The sequence below is a fragment of the Aythya ferina genome (genome assembly GCF_964211825.1).
Source record: "Aythya ferina genome assembly, chromosome: 21".
Taxonomy (NCBI): domain Eukaryota; kingdom Metazoa; phylum Chordata; class Aves; order Anseriformes; family Anatidae; genus Aythya; species Aythya ferina.
This window is the reverse complement of record NC_140319.1, coordinates 6,763,803-6,781,294: the sequence shown is the minus strand read 5'-3', so window position 1 is coordinate 6,781,294 and position 17,492 is coordinate 6,763,803. Positions and strand designations below refer to the sequence as shown.

The 17,492-nt window shown below is 70.3% G+C and overlaps 2 protein-coding genes across 2 annotated transcripts; one reads left to right on the top strand and one right to left on the bottom strand.

Moving 5' to 3' along the window:
• Positions 1-348: 348 nt before the first annotated feature.
• ESPN (espin) lies at positions 349-11,816 on the top strand (the record flags this gene model as incomplete). The annotated part of the gene is made up of 12 exons (XM_084495075.1): positions 349-642; positions 1,899-2,092; positions 4,532-4,718; positions 4,803-4,985; positions 5,070-5,201; positions 5,309-5,528; positions 5,607-5,878; positions 7,274-7,435; positions 7,510-7,693; positions 9,172-9,317; positions 9,423-9,704; positions 10,036-11,816. 12 exons carry the CDS (start codon positions 349-351, stop codon positions 11,428-11,430), a joined length of 3,651 nt encoding a protein of 1,216 aa, XP_084351201.1. The 3' UTR covers positions 11,431-11,816.
• Positions 11,817-13,233: 1,417 nt separating this feature from the next.
• On the bottom strand, positions 13,234-17,327 carry TNFRSF25 (TNF receptor superfamily member 25). Its single transcript, XM_084495076.1, has 8 exons — positions 17,188-17,327; positions 15,276-15,471; positions 15,037-15,168; positions 14,811-14,963; positions 14,654-14,735; positions 14,524-14,582; positions 14,237-14,442; positions 13,234-14,148 (listed from the first exon to the last, which is right to left on the bottom strand). Exons 1-8 carry the CDS (start codon positions 17,215-17,217, stop codon positions 13,708-13,710), a joined length of 1,299 nt encoding a protein of 432 aa, XP_084351202.1. The 5' UTR covers positions 17,218-17,327; the 3' UTR covers positions 13,234-13,707.
• Between the last annotated feature and the right edge of the window lie 165 nt (positions 17,328-17,492).

Below are 17,492 nucleotides of genomic sequence, written 5' to 3'. Positions count from 1 at the left end.
CGGCACAGCCCCGGATCTTATCCGAAAGTGAATTTCTCGTCCCGAGGGCTCGAAAACGGGGCCGAAACGCGGCGCCCAAGGCTGCCGAGAGACGCAGCGGCTGCCCACGCCCGCGGCACCCCCGGGGCAGGGTCCGCCGGGCGGCGGGGCGGCCGCCGTGCCCCGACGGCGGGGCTGCCGGCGGGGCGGGCGGAGGGGCCGGGGCCGGGGGGGGGCGGCGGCGGGGCGGGCCGGCCCCGGGGGAGGAGGAGGAGGAGCCGGCGGGGCCGGGCCGCCTCGCCGCGGGGGCGCCGCGCAGTGCCAAGCGGCGGCCGGACGGCCCCGCGCGGCCGGTGCGGGGCCGGGGCCATGGCGCTGGAGCGGGCGCTGCTGGCGGCTCGGCAGGGCGACGTGGAGGCGCTGCGGGGGCTGCGGGCGGCCGGGCTGCTTCGGCCGGGGCTGCGGGACGCGCTCGGAGCCTCCCCCGCGCACCACGCCGCCCGCGCCGGCCGCCTCGCCTGCCTCCGCTACCTGGCGGCCGAGGCCGCGCTGCGCGGCGATGCGCGGGCGCGCAACGGGGCCACGCCGGCCCACGACGCCGCCGCCACCGGCAACCTCGCCTGTCTGCAGTGGCTGCTCACGCAGGGGGGCTGCGGCGTGCAGGTGCGAGAGGGTCGCGGGGACGGGGAGGGGGCGCGGGGCTCGACGGAGCGGGCGCGGAGGGGTGCCGGGATGGGAGCGCGGCCCCGGGGGGGCGGCCCGGCCGCTGCCTCCTTCTCCTCTTCTTCCTCCTCCTCCTCCTCCTCTTCGGCACCTCCGGCCGTGGAGAGGTTCCCAGCGGGGTCTCGGGCAGACTGGAAGCGCCCAGGGGTGTTTTGGCACACCCCAGGGACCACCGCGGTGCCCCGCTCGGCTGAGGCACCCCACGCCTCCACCGCGGCTCCCAGGGCTCCAGATCCTGCACCAAGGGGCAGCAAGGGCCCCAGAGCATCTGTGCTGTGCCCCGTGGAGAGGGGGGGGTCATAGCCAGGGCCTGGCTGGGGTGAGGAGCACCGGGATTGTTTCCGGCTGCGTAGGTCTGGAGGGGTGGTGGCCATGGGGAGAAGGTCACAGACAGGCTCTGCTGAGGGCGTGTGGCCACCCACAGCAGCACTGGAGCCTCCCATGGGCTCTGCCTTGCCCGAGCTACCTGGTGGTGGGGGGCTCAGGAGGGTGCAGGCACCCAGCAGCACCTTGTGCCAGACCCTGACCCTGTGCTGGGTGGGAGCTGCTGGCACAGCCACCCCCAGGGCAGCCACCCAGCTGGGACAGGAGGGCTGGCACGCTCCAGACAAAGCCCACGCAGACCCGAGGAGGGCACGGAGGTTCAGGTGGAAGCTGCGCCCCAGGGTGCCGGCCCCTTCCCGGGGGTTACACAACCAGAGCAAGCCCCGGGGCAGATAAGCAGCTTGCCGGGGGCTGGCAGAGAGGTAACAGCATGTGACGTGGAGGAGGAGGAGGGGTGGGAGAGGCGATTAAGCAGGAAGGACGGGTTCAGCACGGTTCGGTGCCGGCCTGGCCCAGGGCCAGCTCTGCATCCCGTGGAGCCAGGAGGGGAGCCGGGCCGCCGGCAGCGCAGCGAGCCCCCGCGGCAGGGAGAACAAGCAGGGCTTTGTGCACCACCGGCAGCCAACGAGGCCCTGCAGCCGGGCTGGTGCGCTGCTGCTGGGGCCCGTGGGGACCTGGCATGGACCGGGCATGCTTACGGCCCCCATCTCCTCTCCCCTGTTGCCCAGGGCCATCCCCTCGTGCCCTGAGCCCTGCGGGGCTGCCTGTGCTCGGTACAGACGGAGCTTCCCCAGCCCCACGCTCAAACCCTTGCTGCAGGCTCTGGGCAGCCCGTGCTCCCTGGTGCCAAGGCCTCTCCCTTCCTCCCGCAGGACACAGACAACTCCGGTGCCACTATCCTACACCTCGCAGCCCGATTCGGTCACCACGAGGTGATCGACTGGCTCCTTCGCTTCGGAGGCAGCGACCCCACGGCAGCCACGGACACGGGAGCGCTGCCGGTCCACTACGCTGCGGCCAAAGGGGATTTCCCCTCCCTGCGACTTCTCCTAGGACACTGCCCAAGGTAACAGCCCCTGCTGCTAGGGGCACAGGGGCCGAGCTGATGGCACGCTGACCGGCAGCCCTTTGAGCTTCCGTGCGAGGTGCCAGCACTGGGCACCAGCCACTTGGAGATGCGGCCATCTCCATCCCCCTTGCATCACGGCTCCAAGGGCAACACGGCAGCGTTATCACCTCGGGAAGGCAGCTGTGCCTTCTTTATCACCCGGAGAGAAAGGGCGAGGAGGAGCGCAGCGAGCACTGACAGAAATATAGCTGCCCACCAGGAGCAGCGCGCAGCAGGGTTTGTTCGCGGCGCTCTTGGCGCGGGGCGATAACACAGCCGCCTTTGTCCGCCCGCCGTTATGTAAATGGATTAGGCTGCCGGGGGAGCAGGGGCTGCTCCCTGCACCAGAGCCGACCTTCCCCGCTGCCTCCAGGAGCTCAGGGCCACGGCACCACCGTGGTGCAGCACTGCTCGGCCGGCACCGCCACCCCTGGGGTCAGCCCCCCCCCCGTGCGGCCGCCCCCCGACGTGCCCTGGGGACACGGCACAGCTGCCACGGGGCGCAGAGTGCCAAGCCACCCCGGGCCTCACCGTGTGATTATGCGGCCCCTAATCTCATTTCCCACAGTGGGCAGAGGCTGCTATAAATAACCAGGGCCCTGGCCGAGGGGGAGGCCGTGGGGACGCTGCCCCACCACGCCGTGCCCAGGAGGTGCAGGGACCGCGGGTGTCAGGGGTACAGAGGGGTGGTGGGACCCCCTCAGGCTGCCTGTGCCCCCATTTTCACCCCCTTCCCCAGGTGCCACATGGTCCTGCACCAGCTCCCATTCCCACAGAGCCATCCCACCAGCAGAGCCCACCAGCAGAGCCCATTGCAGCCCCCAGCAGCCAGCCCCCCACCCACCTACCCCACTGCAAGCAGCCTCCCCAGCCTGGCCACCCTGGCTCTTTATCTCCTTGCCCCAGGTGTGCTGGCTCAGGGGGGCACCTGTGCTGCCCCCACACCCAGACGGATTCACCCTCCCCATCCCAGGGCCCAGCTCCCTCACAGCTTTGGTTCCTGCTCAGTCCCTGCATCGTCGCCCCCGCAGCACGCGTGGCGGCAGCCCTTTCCCATTGAATTTCATGTTCCTGCTGGGGTTACTCCGCTGCCGTCGCCCGCCTTCCACCGCCAAGGTGGCCCCTGAATTATTTACTGCTCGCCCTGTGCTCGGGCCCTGCGGCTTGCAGGAGGCTCTGTTACAGCTGTGAAACTCAATCCTGGGGCGCTGCGGGACGTGGCCGCAGCTCGGGCGGGAGGGCGCGTGCCAGGCTCGGCAGCCAGCACCAGCAGCGAGGCCACAGAGTCCCCGGCACCTCTGCTGCTGGCTCGGCTGCGCCGTGGTGTCCGCAGCAGCTGGTGGCGAGGTGGGCGGCCAGCGTGGGGTCGTGGCCATCTGGCAAAGCGTTCACCCACTGCGCCGAGCGCCTGGCTCCCAGCCAGTGCTCACCCGAGTGGATTAACCCCTCCCCATAACTGGGAAACGGCAATTACGGATTGAAAATGCACCCACTGTACCCACACCACCGCCGTGCGTGGCTCTGCTGTGCCCCAGCCAGCCCCCAGCCCTGTCCCTGGTCCCTGTCTCCAGTGCGGTGCACGGAAAGCTGGCGTCCTGCAGCACGGCACAGCGCAGAGCCCGCGCTGGCCGCCACCCGTCTCACGGTTACAGGGATCAATTATTAAGGGCCCGCGATCTCCGCGATAACAGAGCGGAGTATTTATTGCACTTCCTTTTTTAAATATTCAACAGGTTTTTATGGCGCACTTCAAAACCAGCTTCCTGCGTGGCGAAGGGCGTGCAGTGCGGGATGCAGGATTTAGGGAGCGGGATTTGGGATATGGGACGCAGGGTGCAGGATGTGGGACGTGGGATGCATGGCTCAGGATGTGGCCACGGGGGTGCCAAGGCCTGGGGGACAGCGGTGCCCGGCAGCGGGGCTCCTGGGGAGCAGCGAGGCTGGGCAGTGCCAACGCGCAGTTCCACCCTTCCCCACCGGCTGCTGGTGCCTAAGCTGCTTACTTAAAAATACTGCTAGATTGCAGTGTCCAAAAACAGCCGGAGGAATGCGATTAGCCCGAGCTTATTGACTTAATGACCTCCCGCGGCAGCCGCTGTGTCTGTGCGGGGACTGAGCGGGGCCGTGGCGTGGACGTCCCCAGCCCATATTGCCCAGCAGCTGGTGCTGCCTGCCCTGTGCCCTGCATGCCCCCCAGGCCCTGTGACACACGTGGTCCTGGTGTCCCTGCACCCACACGGTCCTCGTGTCCCACACATCCCCTGCGCCCGGTGTGCCCCTGTGCCCTCATATCCCCGTGTCCTTCGTGCCCCCGTACCCATGTCCCCCGTGTCCCCGGTGCCCCGTGCTCCCACCCGATGTGGGCTGCGGGTGCCCAGCGCCGTGCTCTGCTTGCAGCACTCTCAGTGCCCAGACCAAGACCGGTGCCACCCCTCTGTACCTCGCCTGCCAGGAGGGCCACCTCGAGATCATCCAGTACTTGGTGAAGGACTGCGGGGCTGACCCCCACGTGCGCGCCAATGACGGCATGACCCCACTGCACGCCGCAGCCCAGATGGGCCACAACACCGTCATCGTCTGGCTGGTAAGTGCTGCCTGGGCTCGGCACGGCTCGGCACGGCACGGCACGGCACGGCGTGATGGCCCTGCTCATCTGCCACCTCCGCAGATGAGCTTCACGACGGTGAGCCTGTCAGAGCGGGATGACGACGGGGCCACAGCCATGCACTTCGCCGCCAGCCGCGGCCACGCCAAGGTGCTGAGCTGGCTCCTGTTGCACGGGGGCGAGATCACGGCAGACGGCTGGGGCGGCACGCCACTGCACGATGCCGCTGAGAACGGCGAGCTGGAGGTTGGTGCTGCTGGCCGAGGGTGCTGGTGGGGAGGGGGGGCGGCACGGCATCAAGCCTGCCACGCTCCCCCCTCCTCTCCCCAGTGCTGCCAGATCCTGGTGGTGAACGGTGCCGACCTCAGCATCCGCGACCAGGACGGCTACACGGCAGCCGACCTCGCCGACTACAACGGCCACAGCCACTGCGCCAAGTACCTGCGCACCGTGGAGAACATGGTACGGTGGCACCCTGGCATCGGGGCACAGAGTGCGGGGGGATTGTGATGGGCACGCAGGGCCCGGGTGTTGCTGCCCACCCCCTGATGGCTCGGCTGTGCCGGCAGAGCGTGGAGCACCGCGTGCTGTCGCGAGACCCCTCAGCAGACGGGGAGTGCCGGCAGCCCGACTCGGGCATGTCGTCGCCCAACACCACGGCGTCGGCGCCCCAGGCACGCTTCGAGGTGGGCTCCCCCGCCAGCACCCTCTCCAACTACGACTCCTGCAACTCCAGCCAGTCGAGCACCGGAGAGAAGAGGGGTGGCCCCCACGGCGCCCCCACAGCCCGTGAGTGATGGGGCAGGGAGCTGGGGGGGGGTGACACAGCGTGAGCACAGCTGTGACCCCCCCCTCCACTCTCTGCAGGGGTCCCCGAGCCCGCTCTGACGGACATGCAGGCGTACATGGACATGCTGAACCCCGAGACGCAGCCACGGGGCAGGGGGTCAGCAAGTGAGGGCCCCCCACCGCCGCCCCCCAGCTTCCCCCCACCGCCACCCCCACCTGCCACCCGCCCGCCCCCGCCGCCCCCCGGCTACCCCGCGCCTGCCCCCCCTGCCTCCCCCGACACCGCCGACATCTACGTGCGGGCCAAGAACAACCTGCGGCACGTGGAGAGCCAGGCACTGCGCAGAGAGGTACGGAACCCCCACGCTCCCTGGCCACGAGCACAGGGGGGCTACCAGGGGGGGCACAACTCCTGGCACCCATGTCCCGTGGGCACTCAGCACCAGTGGCAGCGCCTGCCACAGCAGCAGGGGTACGGAGAGCTGGGGCCGGTGATGCCCCCACCACCAAATGGCAGCGGCTCAGCGTGCCAGCGCCGTGTGGGTGGCGTGCGCTGTGCTCACGTGGTGCCAGTGGTGCCACCGGCACAGTGCCCCGGGCGAGCTGGGCGTGGGCGGCTGCGTGGAGGCGTGGGGTGCAGGCAGCAGCTGTAACCCGAGTGCCCGGCTCCGGTGTCACCTGCGCCGCGGGTGTCGGGTGGCAGTGCCGGCGCTGCCAGGAGCTGAGAGGGCTCAGCCGGGACGCACAGGTAAGAGGGGCGCAGCTGCCTGGGGCAGGGGGGGCACCGGGTGTGGGGGGTTTGGGGTCCGCCTCGACCCCAGCCATGGGCCTTGCCACACAGCCAGGGACAGCCTGGTGCACGGCCACGGCGGCAGGCATGGGCACACAGCAGCAGAGCCCAGCACTGCGGGGGTCTGGGGCACGCAGGATGGGGTCTTGGCAGAGCAGCATTTGCCAGGCCTGTGCTGGGCTTGGGCTCCGTGTTGTTGGTTAGCACACGTAGGGCTAACGAGCGGCCCTGCCCTGGGCTGCCCACGGCAGGCGTGGGTGCGTGTGAGCTCAAGCACCATCGGTGCCAAGCTGTGTGGGCACCCGGTGCCGTGAGGCCGGGCGGCACCAACCTCGCACCCACCCGTGGGGCCGGGGCTGGGGCTGCTGCAGCCGGAGCCAGGCTTGGCGCGGTGCCCGGCGGCTGTCGGAGCAGGAAGCGCCGGGCTGGCACTTGTTGACTTAGCTGGGGCTGCCGGTGGCGTGCAGTGCCCCGGCTCACCATGCAAATGCCTTGGGCGGAGGTGGCACAAGGAGAAATGCAAATAGTGGGGCCCTGGGCGCAGGGAGCGGGGCACGGGGCTGTGCCACAGCGGCGGGACCCCTGCGGCGCGGCCGCTCCACGGCACGACCCGCAAAGCCCCAGAGGTATGCACTGGGGTGAGCCGAGGCCGTGCTGCCGCGGGTCTTACTGCCTTAATAGCGACATTTACAGCCGGGTCCGCGGCAGGGCTCCGGCCCCGTGGGGATAAGCTCAAGCTCCAGCTAATCCATGGGGCCAGGAGGCAGCGCTGCCGTTCCCATGGGGGTTATCCCAGGGGAGGCTCAGCCTCGGGCTCCCAGGCACAGGCCACGGGGTCGCGGTGCCAGGCACTGTCGGGGGCTGTAGCCAACCCCTCGCTCAGCCCATATCCCCCCAAGGCACGCACCACGGCCACGCCGCGGCCCTGCCCGCTCAGCTGCCCTCCCCGTTGCAGCTAGCGTCACGCGAGGGCAGCCCCGAGGGCCTGCGCCGGGCCGACTCCACGAGGCGGTCGAGGAACTTCAGCAAGCAGCCGAGCACGGGCGATTACTATAAGCACCTGGGGCCCAGCGCGGCGGAGCTGCCCGGCCCCCGCAGGATGGCACACAGTGAGGAGGTGAGCCCGGGCCCCGGTGCCGCGGGCAGCGCGGTGGCACTGGCTCCGTGTGACGCCCGCCCGTGCTCTTTCAGGCCTCTCCCCTCTCCGCGGACACCATGCACAACGGGGGCCCGGCAGAGACCAAGCCTGGCGCCGAGCTGCCGCCCCCGCCACCGCCCCCGCCGCTGCCCGAAACCTCCTGCCCGCCGCCACCGCCGCCACCGCCGCCAGCTGAGGCCCCCGCCGGGCCCCGCCGCTCCTCCTCCTCCACGGGAAGTAAGTCGGGGGTCCTGGGGAACGCGGGGGGCCAGGGCCCGGCAGCGGGCACAGCGCCTGCCCCGGCCACGTGGCGGTGCCGGGCTGGATGTGCCCTAGCACCGGGTGCCTTCGTGCTTCTCCTGTCCCTGCGCTCCGGCTCCTCGGGGCGCAGCTCCTGACAGCCTCTCTGTCCTTCTCTCCTCCGGTCTCGGCGCGGGGGCTCCCACGCCTGCCCGCCCCCACTTGCTCTCACTGCTGGCTGCTTCTCTTCTCTCTTGTCTTGTGGTGGCCAAATCCTTCCTCTGCTACACGCGCTGTGCCGCCTCTCTGCTTCTCCCCCTAGAAGGAAAGGCTTTGAGACAGATGAAGAGTAAGTACCGCGCCTCGTTACTCTTTGGTGGTCAGGTAGTGCCCGCGGGGACGGAGCGCCTGCAGCCCAGAGCAGGGCGCCTCGATGGCAGGGCCAGATCCCAGCAGCTTTCCCCAGCACCAACCCATCCTGCGGCCAGGCCACGAGCATGGTGCTGGGGGAGCGCTGCCCGCACCCCTGCCTGTGACACGGGGCTGTCCCGCAGGATGGCCGAGGTGGCCGCAGTCACGACGGTGCCCAGCCCTCGCCAGCATGCCCCAGGCCGTGAGGCCAACGTGCCGCTCGGTGCCAAGCAGGAGCCCTGAGCTCCGGCACGGCTCCGCCTGAGGCAGGAGCAGAGCGTGGGGCCGCCGCTGCTGCCCGGGCAGGGCTGGCAGGGCCCCGTGCCCCCCGTGGCCCCACGGCCCCATGCACAGAGCGCCTTTGTTCGCGCTCAGCCGGCCGGCATTACCTCGCCACGTGAGCGCACCGGCCGCTCCCCCGCCGCTGATTGCAGCTCGCGGGCTGGCGGCCGCTCAGCCCCCGCTTTATTAGCGCCGGCTCCCAGGGGCTGGGGTCTCAGTGGCACTGGATGGCATTGCGAGCGCCCGGCCGGGCCCTCCGCACCGACAGGCGTCCGGCCCTTGCTGCGGCGTGGCCGAGGGGGCGAGCGCAGGGCGGTGGGGAAGGGGCTCGGGCACGGCGTGGCACCATGGGCCTTTAGGGACGCACGCATGGCTGGCACGGACGGTGGGTGCTCACGGGGCAGGGTGCTGGAGCCCTGGCTGCGGCTCGGGGCTGGTGGGTGCCTTGCTACCGGGACACCTTGGGGGGCTGCAGGGGGCCAGGAGCTCTGTGGGGCAGCACGGGGCTGTCCTGCTGCAACGGGGCTGCAGCCAGCCGCGGTCCTGTCCCTCTGGACACGGCAAGTCGTTGTCACAGCGTGGTGCCGGGCTCACGGGTGGAGGTTGCCTGTCTGCCCTGGGGAGCTGGGTGCCAGGGTGGGGTCTGGTGGGGTCCCAAGGGCTCCTGGGTGTGGGGGGCTGTTGGCCGGCCCCCCGTCACCCCCGTGGTCTGCAATCTGCTGGGGAAGCAGGGGGCCGGCAGCAGCGGGGCCCTTACTGCCCCCCCTGCCTTTCTCCGCCAGGCACCAAGTCGTTCAACATGATGTCCCCCACCGGCGACAACTCGGAGCTCCTGGCCGAGATCAAGGCTGGGAAGAGCCTGAAGCCGACGCCGCAAAGCAAAGGCTTCACCACTGTCTTCTCCGGCAGTGGCCAGGCCGGGGCCAATGTAGGTGGTGGAGTTGGGGAGGGGATTGTGGGGGGTCCCTGAGCCCTGCAGGACCCGGTGGGAGCACAGCGGGCACCCACTCTCCCTTCCTCCCTTCCTCCACAGGCCGAGTCGCCGCTATCGTCCCCGTCGCCCACCAGGACGCCCACCCCGCCGGCCACCCCCGAGGCCGTGGGGCTGCCGCGCTGCGTGGCGGGGGGCTCGCCGGAGCCGGTGCTCAACGGCAGCTCGCCGGTGCCAGGGCCGGGGGCTGGGGGCCCGCCAGACGCGGAGGCACTGGTGCCGAGCCACGACGAGCAGGGCCGGCCCATCCCTGAGTGGAAGCGGCAGGTGATGGTGCGCAAGCTGCAGCTCCGCATGCAGGAGGAAGAGGAGCAGCGGCGCAAGGTAGGGGGGGACCCTCTGCGGGGCTCCGCGTGCTGTGTGTGCGGTGAGAGCGGCGTGGGCATGGCCCGGCAGCCCAGGACCCGTCTTGTGTCATCTCCTCCGGCTCCCTGCTGCGCCCGGATGGCCCCAGCCCCGCTGCACGCGTGCTGTGGGTGCTGCGTACCCTGCCCGGCTGCAGAGCCCTTCCCGGAGCGCTCGTCCCGTGTGGCCACCGGTGGTGCGAGGCGTGCGCGGTCCTGGCTCCCTGCTGGACCCCGGTGCTGGGGGGTTGGCACGTGCAGGGCTGTGGGGCGCGTCCTCAGGAGCTGTTTTGCCCTTTTTCCTGCCCTAGCTGGAGCCTGGGAGCGTCCTACCCCCCCCGTGCTGGCGCTACTCCCCCGCCCACGGGGGCATGCTGGGACCCTTTGGGCAGCTCATGACGGAGGAGGACATTCTCCGCATTGAGAGGCAAATCGAAAACCTGCAGGTGATGCACAAGGTGCAGACAGTGGAGACGGAGCTGGAGCAGCTTGAGGAGGAGCTGCAGCAGCTCCTGCCTCTCCCGGCCACCCTGGCCCCCGAGCGCTTTTCCCTCGACCCCCGGCGCCTGCAGGGCCGTGCCGAGGACCTGCCCGCCTGGTGCAGCAAGACCTCTGCGCTGCTGAGGAGCATGGCCATGCTGCTGGCCGCTCTGGGGGGCCGGGAGAGCCCCGGGGTGGGGGGAGTGGCGAGCAGCGCCGTGCCCCAGAGGTCCCCCCCCAGCGCCCCGGCCGGCACCCAGCAGGACGCCCGGCGTGAGATCCTGCACTGCGGTGTGTCCGTCCGCAGCCTCAAGGCCAACTACGAGGGGCTGGTGGGAGCCCCCGTGCCCCGCAGCAGGGTCACCAAGAGGAAGCGGTCGCTGCCCCCGGGAGCACCCGCGGAGGTCTGCACCCGTGAGCCCGTGCTGGAGGAGGACTACGGGGACGGGGACGGGGACGGGGACGGGGTGCTGCGGCGCAGCCAGCCAGTGCAGACGGAGCTGAGCTGCCTGCAGGAGCGCATCGACGCGCGGAAGGAGCGCGCCGTCTCCCTCTTCCTGGAGCACTGGAAGAAGTGGGCGCTGGCGGAGGCACCCGGTGCACGCACCCGCGGGGACGAGCGGCTGCGGCGGCTCTGGAGGCAGCGGCAGGCGGTGGGGAGGCTGCTGGCGCGCTGGAGGAGCGTTGCCCACCGGGTGCCCGGGCGGCAGATCCGGCGGCTGAGTCGCGCCGATGTGCTCTACTGGCCCGAGCACTTCTTGCCCCACGTCCGAGGCTCGCCCATGCCCTACGACAGCCTCTCGCTCGACCTCTTCATGCTGGGCTACTTCCAGCTGCTGGAGATGAACCTGAGCCCCGAGGAGCGCCGCTTCCGACACCTGCTGTGCTACGAGATGTTCGACCGCCTGGGCACCCACAGCTGGGAGTGCATCCGACGCTTCCACCGCGCCGCGCTGGAGCGGGTTGAGGCTGGCCACCGCTGCTGGCTCGACGGCTTCGAGGACCTGAAGCAGGAGTTCTTTGGGGAACCAGTGCCCACGGCAGCAGCGGTGGAGTCAAGTCCTTCGTCCCCCAGGCTGGCACCCGCTGCTGCAGCCCAGGGAGGCAAGGAGCCGGCCCAGCTGGTCTCGGAGCTGGGGGAGTTCAGTGACGAGGACATCTGCCGCTACATCGACCGCAGCTTCTCCTTCTGGAAGGAGAAGGAGGCAGAGATGTTCGATATCTGAGCTGGGTGGGATGCTGTGGCAGCAGCGGGCCCCGGGGCCGTGGTGGTGGCATGGGGCTGGCCGAGCGCACGGCTGGGGCGTGCAGCCAGGAGAGGCTCCGGGTGCAGCCGGGGCTGGGCACAGCTCAGCTGCTCTCACGGCAGCAGGACTGCGGGCTGGCTCTGCAGGTTTTTTTTTCGGGTTTTGCTTCGTGCCCTGGGAGCTGGCCCCGGGTGCCCGGACCCCGCGGGGGTTCTGCGGCCAGCTGTGTGTCGAAGTTGCTGTGCGCCCCTTGCCGTGGCTGTGTGTTGTGCTGGGGGCACAGCTCCCCCTTGGTGTGCTGTTTGCGGTGCCGGGGTGCCGTGGGCCCCCACGTGTCGGTGCAATAAAGCTGTGTGTGCTGTGAAGGGCTCGGCGCTCCGCACGCTCCTTGGCCGCGTGTGCTCCCCGCACCGGGATAACGCGGGCAGTGAGGGGCCGGGGGTGGCAGGACCCGTCACCGCAGGGCTCTGCCCGGCACCATGCCCATGGCAGCACCGTCAGCACCGTGCCGTGCCGCGTTGTGCGGTGCCGGGGGCGCGCCTCACTCCTGCCGGCTGCCCCCACGCTTGTGCTCCCTGTGGCTGTTGGGATGTGGGTCCAGGGGGTGATATCCACGGGGCTGGGTCGGTCCTGGCCCATGGGGGGGCTGCTTTCCAGGAGCCTTTGTCCATCCTTCGCTTCCCCAGTGGAGCCCGGCCGGCCACCCCAGGCCCTGCGCTCCCATGGCTGTCCGTAACGCGGCTGTTTGTTGCAGGAGAAGGAGGAGGAGGCGCGCCTGGCCAGCATGCCGGCCTGGAGGAGGGACATCCTGCGCAAGAAGCTGGAGGAGGAGAGGTGAGCAGGGTGGGCTGGGGGCTGCCTGTGCTGGCCAGGTGCCCCCAGCCCACGCTAACGGCACCTTGTCCCCTTGTGTTCACAGGGAGCAGAAACGGTGAGTGCCGTCTGTCCCCTTCCCTGGCAGGGGGGTGGGCGCGCGGCTGGGCTCAGTGACCCACAGCACCCCGTCCCCTCTGCTGCCGAGCAGGAAAGAGCAAGAGAAGCTGAAGCGAGAGGAGGAGGAGAAGGAGAAGGAGCAGTCAGAAAAGCTAAGGACTCTTGGGTACGATGAGACAAAGCTGGCGCCCTGGCAGCGGCAGATCATCCTCAAGAAGGGGGATATAGCGAAGCACTAGCCCCAGTCCCCGCAGCAGCGTAGCTCCCCCGCGTGCTGCACATGGCTCTTCGTGGCGGGAGGAGGCCGGCGGGGCCCCCGCGGGCCCTGCAGCAGCCGTGCCGTGCCCCGGCACCCTCCTCCCGCCGCCAACGGCCCTGGCGCTCCCGCCTCGCCTGTCCCGGAGGAGCGCCCGCTGCCACTGCCCCGGGCGCCCGTAGCCCCGTCCCGCTGCCACCCTCCTGCTGCCACCCTGCGCACGCTGCTCTTCGCAGAGCGAGCTCCGTGGCCCCGGGCAGCCAGGCTGCCCGGGCGGCTGCTGCAGCTCCCTTGGGCTGCCGGCTCCGCTCCTTCCCCTCCCAGCTCTGGAGCCGCCAGAGGGAGACTTGCAGCTCAACGTCTGCCCCGGACCCTCCGCGTTTCGGCGATTAAAACGTTAAATCCCCTCCTGCAGTGCCCCGCGCTTTCCTGGGGCTGCCCTCACCGCCTGGTCCCTGCTGCCCTCCTCCCGTGGGGCTGCGCTGTGCCGCCCGTGGTGCCAGCACCCGCAGTGCCCCAGGCACCTGGAGCCCCCCGTTGCGGTGCTGAGAGGCCAGCAGCAGCCCCAGGAAAAAGGGCCAGGTGCCAGGGGATGGAGAACATGCCACTTTATTGGGGTGGGGGCAGGCCCACCTGAGTGTACCTGCCAGGCGGACTTGAGAACTATCCCATGGGTTGGCAGCGGGCTCGGCACCCGCTCGTCCCGCGAGCGGCACGCGCCCAGGAGCCCGGCCGGGCAGCCTGCGAGCCGGGGGCAGTGTCCAACGCAGCCCCCGGGGCAGGAGGACATAAATAGGGGGGCTGGGGTGGTTGGGGAGGGGAGGGGAGCTCCGTCCTGCTCCTGCAGCCTTGAGCCCACAGTCTGGATAACTGACATAAAATGTCTACATGGCTTAAGTAACAATACTTAGGGGTACGGCACCCCACGGCACCGGGGCAGGGTGGTCCCGTAGGGACCCTGCTTTTCTGGGACGCGTCTGTCCCTGGGCCCACGGGGTCACAGTGCAGCCCAGGAGGGGGCCCTGGGGCAGCCGGTGGTGCTGCCTTGCCAGGCTGGGGCCGTGGGGTCAGGGTCCCACCGACAGGCTCTGGCGCAGCGCCTCGGCACAGCCCGCCAGCTCCATGTGCTCCAGGGCGGCGAAGATGCGGTCGAGCGTGGCACTGGTCTGCTGGCACCAGCGCTTCAGCATCTCGTACTGCTGGTCGCGGAAGTGGGACACCTCCATCTCCACCAGCTCGATCTCTGTGTCCCGCAGCTCCAGCACCCGCATGAACTCCTTCCAGCGCCGCACCGGCACCGCGTTGATGACGGCGTAGAGCTGGCTGCCCTGCAGCAGGGCGCAGCGCTGGGGGCTGCGGGGGCGCGAGTCGGGGCCCCGCGCGGTGCCGGGCTCCTGGGGCGCTGAGGGCTCCACGCCACCATCCAGCGGTGCTGCTCTGCTGGGGCACTTGTTCAAGGCCCAGGACTCGGGGCTCTTCCTTGCCATGCTGGGGCCGTGATCACAGACCTGTTTAGGGGGACACGACCTGGTCCGATGAGGACCGACCTGCCATGGCTGGTAACCCCCCTGCAGACACCCTGCCACAGGCACTGACCTGGCACGGCGTTGTCTCCATCGCTACAGCCTCCTGGGTGGGGGAGAACGTGCGGGCCGTGGGGCTGGGGCAGCCCTGGGGTGGGACGGTGAGGAGGGGGCTGCCCGCCAGGGCCCTGTGCTGGAGCCACCTCCTCTTGTAGATGACGAAGGCGCCCATGAAGAGGGGCACAGTCAGGGCCAGCAGGAGGTACTGCAGCCCCGAGCCTGCAAGGGAGCAACGCGGTGTCCCACAGAGCCGTGCCCACCCCGCTGCCCTGGCGCCCCCAGCCCCGCCGCCCCACGCACCTCGGGCGCTGCCTCCGCACGCCTGCTGGCACTCCTCGCCGCACGGCTCCTGGGTGTTCCTGCAAGGAGAGGGAGCGTGGGCACCGCGCCGCACCACCGGCCACGCAACCCCTCCCGGGGAGCTGCTTACGTTTGGCACGGCCGGCACTCGCTGCCCTTGGCGTAGAAGTTGGGCTTGCAGCTGCCGCACAGCGTGTCCTGCGTGTCCGAGCCTGGGGAGAGGGCACACGTCAGGACTGCGCTGGGCCCACAGGGTGGCACCCCGAGGACTGGGTGACGGCACTCACAGGGCCGCTGGATCTGCCTCCCCGGGCAGAGCTGGCACTTGATGCAGGTGAATTCGCTGCAGTGCTGGTTCAGGCAGCTGCGGAAGTGGCCAGGCTCGCAGCCGCAGACGACGTTGCTGGTGGCCGAGCAGTTGGTCAGCACGGTCTGGAAAGCTGCGGGTGTGGGGGTGAGCAGGGTGGCACGGCACGGCACGGCACAGCGCGGCGTGGGGCACTGCCAGCTCACCGTGGTGGTCGCACTCGTAGCAAACGTGGCACTCGCTGCGGGTGTTGGGCTGGGAGAGGTAGGTGCCGTCAGAACAGGCATCACAGCGGCTGTCATTGAGATGAATCGAGCAGGGGGTCTTCAGGTACGTCCCTGTGCAGGCAGCAGGGTGACAAGTAGCACGGCCACTACCGCACGCCCCGGCAGAGCCGTGCCACGACGCCTGGCGTACCGTGCCGTGCCCGCAGCGCATCTCTCACCTGCTGGACACTGGGGACAGCACCGATGAACCGCATCGACCCAGTTCATCCCGGGGGGACAGGGGAGCTTTGCTGCGAGCCTCCGTGGGCGGGCGAGCAGCCGCGCTGGGCCCTGCTGCCCCCGTAACGCGGCGCAGTCCTGGCAGCCCAGGGGCAGCAACCCGCTTGCCAGCAGCCACAGCGCTGCCAGGACAACCTGCAGGCAGGGAATGGGCAGGGCTGCAGGCAGCCGGCACCCGGGCACGGGGTGGGCGCCCCAGGGAGCCGTGCAGCCGTGCCGGGCTGTCGTGCTTACCGTGCCTCCAGCCACGCTGCAGGGACTGGCACCGAGGTTTGACCACCCGAGCCCGAGCCAAGCGCAGCGCGAGGCGGGTGGGTGCTGCTGCCCCTGCCAGGCCCCGCACCGGCAGCAGGGCAGGACGGCCGGGGAGGTGGCCCCGTGCCCCAGGGCTGCGCGGGTGTGAGGCACAGGGCTGGGAATGCCCCGCGGCAGCCCCCGTGCCGTGCTTTCCCCTCGGTACCTGAGTAAGCGGCTTCCTGCCTGGGCTGCAGGGCACACGCTGTGGGGGCGCGGGGGCCACCCTGGATGGGTTTGGGGAGGGCGGCCGGTGCGTGGGCAGACCCGGTGCTGCTGCCCACGGGCACCCAGCCAGGGACGCCTTCAGCCAGCCCAGGCCGGGACTCAGCCCCACGCTGCCTGCAGGGGCTGGGCGCGTGAGGGTTAATGCTGCCTCCCTTTACTTTCCTCTGCTTTATCTTCCTCACAGATGAGGCGATTTCCTCCCTGAGAGGAAACCATGCCCAGCTCATGCTCTCCCCCGATGCTATCGTGCTTTGTACGTGCGTCCCAAACTAGGTCACCACTCCCCCGCCGCCCCGTCTGGGGTGCTGGGTGCTGCACACAGGGGAGCCCCCGCGTGGGCCGCGCAGGGGGTGTCCGCACTGGCTCCGCTGCCGGCAGCGCGGTGGGCAGGGGGTGGGGTCCGTGGGGCAGGCACTGCGTGCCCAGCCGCGGCGGGCGGCCAGCCAGGGGATTCCACACCAGGGACTGGATTTCCCAGCCGAGATCGCCCCGATTACAGGGACTGAATCATTTTCTATTAAACCGCCACTGGTGGACTGGAAACCGTGCACGGGCTGCCCCATTTGCATAGCGCCGCGATCAGATCTGGGCGGCCACACGGCAACGAGCTGGCCTGGCAGCCGGCGGCACGTCTGAGTCAGCGGCACGGCCCCACCGAGGCACGAGCAGCGGGGCCCTGCCGGCACGGCACACGAGGGCACTGCCCCTTCCTGGGCACCTCTGGGGCAGGGGCCTCAGCGCCAGGCAGGGGGTGCCCCGCGGGAAGGGAGCTGCCCGCACCACCGCTGCCTGCTGCCGGTTACCCTGCGGGGCCACCGCTTCCTGTGCCGCGCAAGCGCCACCCCTACCCGTAACGCGGCTCCGGCTGCAGGCTGTGTGGGCACAGGAGCACCCAGCCACCGAGTTCTGTCGGCCACCCTGGTGTCACGGCTATCACCAAGTGCAGGGCCACAGCCGGCATCCCCGCTGGGTGCCCGCGGGCTCGCGGCGCAGCCTGTCGCTGGTCCCGGGGCTGTGCCCTGCCCGCAGGCCCACGGCCACATCACGCCCATCATCGCGGTGGCTACGGCTGCAGTCCCCAAGGCTGAGCTGTGCCACAGTCCCTGTGACTGGGCTGTGTCTGCCGTCCCCGTGGCCGTGTCTGCAGTCCCGTGGCTGTGCCATACCCGTGGTTCCCATCACCACGCTGTGCCCATAGTCCCTGGGGCTGTGCCGTGCCCACTGTCCCCGTGACCTTGCCTGCTGTGGCCATGCCACCCACAGCCACAGCCTGGTCACACCAGGGCCACTCCCAGCCCGGTGCGGTGACCCCAGCCCCACCACACTCACCGAAGCTGCCCCTGGGCAGTGGCGCTTCATCCTTGAAGCCGATGTGGCTGGGTCATGCCGGGTGGCGGCGGCGGTGGGCGCAGCGGAGCGCGGGGTCCCCAGCGCCGGGGAGGCTCAGCGCGAGGGCAGGGTGCCCCGGCGCCCCATCGCCGCCGCGCGACGCGTGGTGAATGAGTGCCAGCCCTCCCCAGGCAGGCTTTTACACTCCGTCGCAGCAGGAGGAAATGCTTTTTTGGAAATGAGTCCAGAGGGTGCAAAACCACATGACGGGAGTGCCGCGCAGGAGGGACCTGCGCCCGCCCGCC

Coding starts and splice junctions, on each gene's coding strand:
- TNFRSF25 (XM_084495076.1), bottom strand. CDS start 17,217: ATGAAGCGCCACTGCCCAGGGGCAGCTTCG. Junction 15,472..17,187: donor ACTGCCCAGGGGCAGCTTCG/GTGAGTGTGGTG, acceptor CCCTGCCTGCAG/GTTGTCCTGGCAGCGCTGTG. Junction 14,149..14,236: donor TGGAGACAACGCCGTGCCAG/GTCAGTGCCTGT, acceptor CCCCCTAAACAG/GTCTGTGATCACGGCCCCAG.